The sequence below is a fragment of the Bison bison genome, unplaced genomic scaffold (genome assembly GCF_000754665.1).
Source record: "Bison bison bison isolate TAMUID 2011002044 unplaced genomic scaffold, Bison_UMD1.0 scf7180017864287, whole genome shotgun sequence".
Classification (NCBI taxonomy): Eukaryota; Metazoa; Chordata; class Mammalia; order Artiodactyla; family Bovidae; genus Bison; species Bison bison.
In genome coordinates, this window is record NW_011494859.1 from 1970637 (window position 1) to 1977056 (window position 6420).

Consider the following 6420-nt stretch of genomic DNA (forward strand, 5'->3'; position numbering starts at 1 on the left):
TAATTACATTTTGCAAGCTGAGAGTAGTTTGGATTACAACAGTATAAGCATTTGTGAAACTCATCCAACTTGAAGATTCATACGTTTGACCATATGGTAATTCTGCCATAAAAGGAGTGTAAACATATACTCACCTTTAACGTGAGCCAAAGTACTCCTGAAGTGTACTAAGGCTGACAAAGAAAAAAAAAAAAAAAAGGAAAGACGTGATACAGCAAACATGGCAAAGTGTTAATACTTGTAGAATACGGGTGATGAATATACGGGTAGTTCACGTAGAAGTCTTTGCACTTTCCTGTAAGTTTCGAAGTTTTCTTAATAAAAACGTTGGGTTAAAAAACAAAAAACAAAACAAAACAAAACAAAAAATGAGAGGACCACGAACGCGTCTGAACACCAGGATTTGGGGTGGGGGTTCCCAGACAGCTCACAGAACACCTCAGAGCCTCCCACCACAGCTTCCCAACCACCGAACTAAGCCCGAGGCAGCGTGGCCCGCCCCCGAGCCCTGGCGCTGGGGGTCTGCCGCCCGCGTCGCCCCCTGCTCGCCCGGTCTCAGTCCGTTCTCAGAACACGCTCCATCACCTAGTTCCCAGAACTCAGATTGCGCAGTGGTCACGTCATCATCGACCAGGGCTTGCAGGGACCACCCTAACGTTACCCAAATCTTAGCCTAACTGCCTCCCCCTAACCTCCCAGCCCCCGGGTCCCTGGCCCCATTTCGCCTGACATGTTTTCATAATCCTCTCAGGCTCCGGGCCAGCGGCGCTGTCAGCCATGGGGCCCGATCATATAAGGAAAATACTGCGGCCTCACCCGGGGGCTGCATCGTGGACCCGGGGGCGACCCTGTCCCCTACGCCACTCGCTACACCCCACAGCTGCTAACCTCCCTGCCCCGCTTCTCGCGCCCGGGCCTCCCGGGCGGGTCCAGCAGCCTCGGCCTCCCCCTGGGCTGCTCTGCGCAGCCGCCCACCCCGCCTGCCAGCGCGGCTCAGCCAATCCCCTCCCACTCCGTCTTCCGTGCCCGCCCGACTTCCGGCCGGGCTCGGCCGCCCCAGACCTTCCTCAAACCCTTTCCGCCCTTTTGGCAGCCCAGTCACACCTTTGGCCCCCGAGTCACACGTTGAAGAGAATCCGGGAGTGCGGAGGAGGGGAACCGCTAATTACCTTGGCGCGGGGAGGGGCTCCAAAGGCTAGGTTGGGCAGGGGAGAGTCAAAACAGAGGGAATCTCTAAAAACAGTGAGACGGGGGAAAGAATCCGCTCACGAGGAACGTTTTCCAGTGGGGAGGCCTGTCTCCTTTCAAGGTTTTTGGCACCATTGGTTCCCACCCGGTGTGGCCCCAGAGGGGCGACGCGGGGCCCAGAAGGGAGCGCTCGGACAGGCCCTCCAAAGTAGGGGAAAGGGCAGGGGCGTAGCCTCGCTGGCACCGCCCCGAGTCGGGCGTGGCGGGCGGGACCGCGGCGTCGCTGCCGAGGACCCGAACGCTGCCGCTCGCCTGCCCGCCGCCATGGCCCTGCTCCGAGGTGAGCGCCGCGGCCCCGCCTCTCGCGCCCCTTCGGGGGGCAGGGGAAGGACGTCGGGTGTCGGCGGGGAGTCGGGGTCTCTTTGGTTGTAAAAGCGGACTTGATTAAAAAAAAAAACAAAAACCAATCCGGAAGCATTGTTTGAGTTTAGGAGAAACCATACGTGCGAGGCGAAAGGCATTGCCCACCACGGTTTTGCTTGCTCTTGACCTCGAAGGTCCTTTCCCTTTTCCGCGCGGTAGTGACCCTCCTAGTTCGAGGTCAGCTGTTGGCAAGACCAGGGCGGGGCCCCCTAAGCGCGAGGCGACCTCGGGCGGAGGGGTGCCTTTCAGACGAGCTGGCGGCCCTCGGACCTGATCACAGGGTGGGCAAGGCTTGGAAGGAATGAAGATTCTCTTGGCGTCGTTGAGGAACCTCTGCCCGAATAACCTGCACCCGCCCCGCCTCCCCAGCCCCAATGCTTGATGGCGTTCTGTTGGAGAACCTGCTTAAGCCCGTTCCCTTCTCTTCTTTCTGACTCCTGAAAAGTGCCGTCCCGGAGTACATAAATTCTGCCGTTACTTTTTTTTTTTTAAGTATGTAAATTCCCTTTTCATAGCAAATGGTCGCAGTCAGTGGAATTTTCAAGACTATGACAACTTGTCTTTATGTGTCCTTTAAAGAACCTTCAGATGAGACTCATATATCAAGGCCTTGGGAAAGAAAACACTTGGTAGGATCTAAGAAGCGAGGTTCTGGTGGTCCAGGGCCCCAAGGGCTCTGTAAAGGTTTGATTCTGTGCTGGTTTGATTCTGGATTCTAAACAAAGCAGCCTGCTACCTAGAAGAATAATGCGGTCTAGTTTCCAGTCTGTCCCCATTTCCTCAGGACTGTGAATCTGCCTGTGTAGCAAGGAGAGTTTAAGACCACTTAAGAGTCTATTGCAGAGATCTAGGCAACATCAAATGATGGTTTTGCTCCGAGTCGGGGGCAGTGGGATTGGGGAAAGGGGGAGGGATGGTTTGAGATAGATCTGGAGGTGGATTTGACACAACTTGGTGATCGGTTGGAGTGGCAGGTCTATGAGAAGGAAATGCCAAGAATGACTCTAGGTTTGAAGAACTGAGTTCATGATACTTCTTAGGGAGTGAGGAAAATGGGAGAAGGGATAGACTTGGAAGAGAATATTGAGGTGCTCAAGTGCAGATACCAGGTAGACAGTTGGTTAGGGGGATCTGAAGCTCTGACAAGCCAAAATGACATGTGAACAGTTCCGGTGGAAAATAGATATTCTGAGGCAAAAAGATTTGTTAGTGCTCTTTCCAACTGAATTTCATACAGTAGCATACTTATTTTTATTTTTTGATGGCGTATTCAGGAGACCCAAATTATTTAACAGCTGCATTGTCATGAGCTGTCTTCCTTAAAAGGAAATCATGATTTTATTGATTTCTCTGTTTACTGTTTTATCAGTGATTCTTACCACTTTTAATACAAACTCCTTTGAAAATTTGATGAAAACTATGTAAGGAAAGAATGTGCATCAACACCTGCATGGAGGAAGTATGAAGTTTATCACTTTGGGACACCATTCACTATGATGTTAAAGTTAGTGATCATACTTTCATACGTTTCCCTGTTTTACAGTTGAGGACACTGATGTCCAGAAAGGTGGACTGGCTTATCTATAATGGTAGTTAGTGTTTTGGTTGTTATTGGTTAGTTAGAGGGCTTCCCTGCTGGCTCGGCAGTAAAGACACCGCCTGCAATGCAGGAGGTGTGGGTTCAATCCCTGGGTCAGGAAGATCCCCTGGAGAAGGAGATGGCATCCCACTCTGGTATTCTTGCCTGGGAAATCCCATGGCCCGAGGAGTCTGGTGGGCTGTGGTCCATGGGATTGTAAGAGTTGGACACAACTTAGCGACAAAACCACCATCACCACCAGGATACAGATGGACTCGTCTCTCAAGAAACATACTAAGTGCTTGCAGGACTATTGAGTAAGAGAGAAAGTTTGACTAATTCTTGTAAGGAAAAGGACACATTTAAGTGGGAACAAAATTGACTTTGGTAAAGATTGTCATTAATCAGATTTCTATCTTCAAGTAGAACCAGTACCCAGGTTTTTTACTAGCACCCATCCAAGGACTTGGTTGGAAGGTTGCCCCCAATAGTAATTCTCTTACTGTTACCTTAGCTTTGCTGGGAGTGTTTGTACAGCCTTGCAAAGCATGTTGGTGGGCTGCCAAATTAATCCTGCAACTGAAGCGGGTACAGAAGCAGCAGTTGTCCTTGCTAACTTTGTTTGCTGTCAGCAGTTGTTGTGATTAAATGAGTAAATATTTTCCTAACAATGTAATAGAAAAGAAGGCAGAATTCCTCTTTATTTTCTAGTGTTATTTTTTCCTCTACGGTCACATTTGCCACCTTGCCAGGCCCTTTCTTGGCATTTCTGACTCATTATGCCTTGGATTAATCTGTCTTTTCACTGTCTTTAGTGGAAATCTTTAGCCCCTGAATTTCCAAAGTCTTTTAAAATACATAGATGTTAGTCTGGTTAATGATTGTTAGGCTTTAGACCTTTTAACATGCACACAAAATTGACATCAGATCAGATATTAATAATTATTGCCATGGTATCCAGTTTATGAAATGGGGAAAAAAAATCACACATACCAGATTTTTTTTAAATAATTTTTTAAAATGCTTAATAGCATTTTCCCCATTCAAAATCATTGTATTAGTTCAGTGTTAGCCTTACTCCTGCTAACTTTACAGTCTGGGAGCACCAAGGAAACAGATGTGATGTAAGGAAAGGGGAAATTCTTGCTTTTGTTTTTGTTTTCACACACACACACACACACACACTATTTTGTAGGTTTCTCATATTTTACCATTAGAACTTCCCACATGAAAATGCTTTCTTAGATTATGAAGTACAAGGAAGAAACCTATGAATGGAAATTTATGGAGAAGCAAAGGAAGTTTGCCTTCATTGTTTCTGAAAAGCCAGGGTTCATTCAAATCATTTCTGTGTATGTAATGTCATTTTTTCTGGTTTTTGAGATTTTCACATTCTCTTTAGTTTTGAGAAGTTTGGCAGTGCTGTGCCAGGATGAGTGTGTGCATGTGTTTTGCATGTATTCAATTTGGGGTTAACTGAGCTTGAATCTGTACATTTATCTTTTAGTTTTATAGAAAAGTTGAACACAAAGTACAGAGCATTCCCATACACTTAACTCATCCCACTCCATTATCCCCTATTATTAACAGCTTTCATTAATGTGGTATGTTTGTTACAGTTGATGAACCAATACTGGTACATTATTTTTAACTAAAGGTCATAGTTTACATTAAGTTTCATTTGTTGTGTTGTGTAGTCCTGTAGGTTTTGATAGATGTATAACGACATATATCTACCATTATAGTACCATAAAGAGTAGTTCTCTGCCCTAAAATTTCCCTGTGTTCTACCTGTTCATTTCTCCTTCCCTACAACCCCCAACCCCTGACAGCTGCTGGTCTTTTTACTGTCTCCATAATTTTGCCATTTCTAGGTGTTATATGCTGCTGCTGCTGCTAAGTCGCTTCAGTCATGTCTGACTCTGTGCGACCCCATAGACGGCAGCCCACCAGGTTCCCCTGTCCCTGGGATTCTCCAGGCAAGAACACTGGAGCGGGTTGCCATTTCCTTCTCCAGTGCATGAAAGTGAAAAGTGAAAGTGAAGTCGCACAGTCATGTCCGACTCTTCGCGACCCCATGGACTGCAGCCCACCAGGCTCCTCCATCCATGGGGTTTTCCAGGCAAGAGTTACCGGAGTGGGGTGCCATCACCTTCTCCGAGGTGTTATATAGTTGGAATCATATAGTGTGTTGTCTTTTCAGATTGGCTTGTTTCACCAGCAGTATGAGTTTAAGTTTCTTTCATGTCTTTTCATGACTTGATACCTCATATCTTTTTATTGCTGAATAATATTCCATTGTATGAATGTACCACAGCTTATCCATTCACCTACTGAAGAACATCTTGTCTGCTTCTAAGTTTTGGCAGTTATGAGTAAAGCTGCTATAGACATTTGTGTGCAGGTTTTTGTGTGGACATGTTTTCAACTCATTGGGGTAAATACAAAGGAGTGTGATTACTGGATCATGTGAGTAGCATATGTTTAGTTTTAGGGTTGGAAGAAACTGCCACACTCTCTTCCAAAGTGGCTGTACCATTTTGCATTCCCAGAATCAGCGGGTGAACTTCTTTTGCTCCCTATCATCACCAATGTTTGGTGTTGGCAGTGTTTTGGATTTTAGTTGGGAGATGGAATCTCAGAGTTGTTTTAATTTTCAGTTGCCTAATAACACGATATCAAGCATTTTTTCATATGGTTATTTGACATTTGTATAGTATCTTTGATTAGCACATTTTTATGCATTTTTAGCTGGGTCATTAATTTCTTATTGAGTTTGAAGAGTTCTTTGTATATTTTAGATACACATATCTTTGTAAATTTTAGATACACATACAATACTTATCTGATATCCTTTATCAGATAAGTATTTTGCAGGTATTCCCTCCCAGTCTGTGGCTTGTCTTTTTGTGCTTTTAATTGTGTCTTTTGAAGAGTAGAAGTTTTCAATTTTAATAAAGTCCAAGTTTTTCTTTCTTGGATTGTGCTTTTGGTGTTGTATCTAAAAAAGTTATCACCAAGCCAAACCAAATGTCCCCTAGGTTTTCTCCTTTGGTATCTTCTAGGAGTTCTATAGTTTTTGCATTTTATATGTAAGTCTATCCAGTTTGAGCTAATCTTTATGAAAGGTGTAAGGTCTGTCTGCTTTGTTGTTGTTTGCATGCGAATGTTCAGTTGTTCCAGCACCACTTACTGAAAAGACTATGGTTTTTCCATTGACTTGCCTTTGA

The 6420-nt window shown here is 45.4% G+C and overlaps 1 protein-coding gene across 1 annotated transcript in view; it reads left to right on the forward strand.

Annotated features, from left to right (window-relative positions):
• The first annotated feature begins 1431 nt into the window (after nucleotides 1-1431).
• ACAA2 (acetyl-CoA acyltransferase 2) overlaps nucleotides 1432-6420 on the forward strand; it is a 35267-nt gene continuing 30278 nt past the window's right edge. The window contains exon 1 of the mRNA XM_010849817.1: nucleotides 1432-1528. Coding sequence (XP_010848119.1) covers nucleotides 1513-1528 — 16 coding nt within the window. The 5' untranslated portion in view covers nucleotides 1432-1512. The remainder of the gene's footprint in view (nucleotides 1529-6420) is intronic.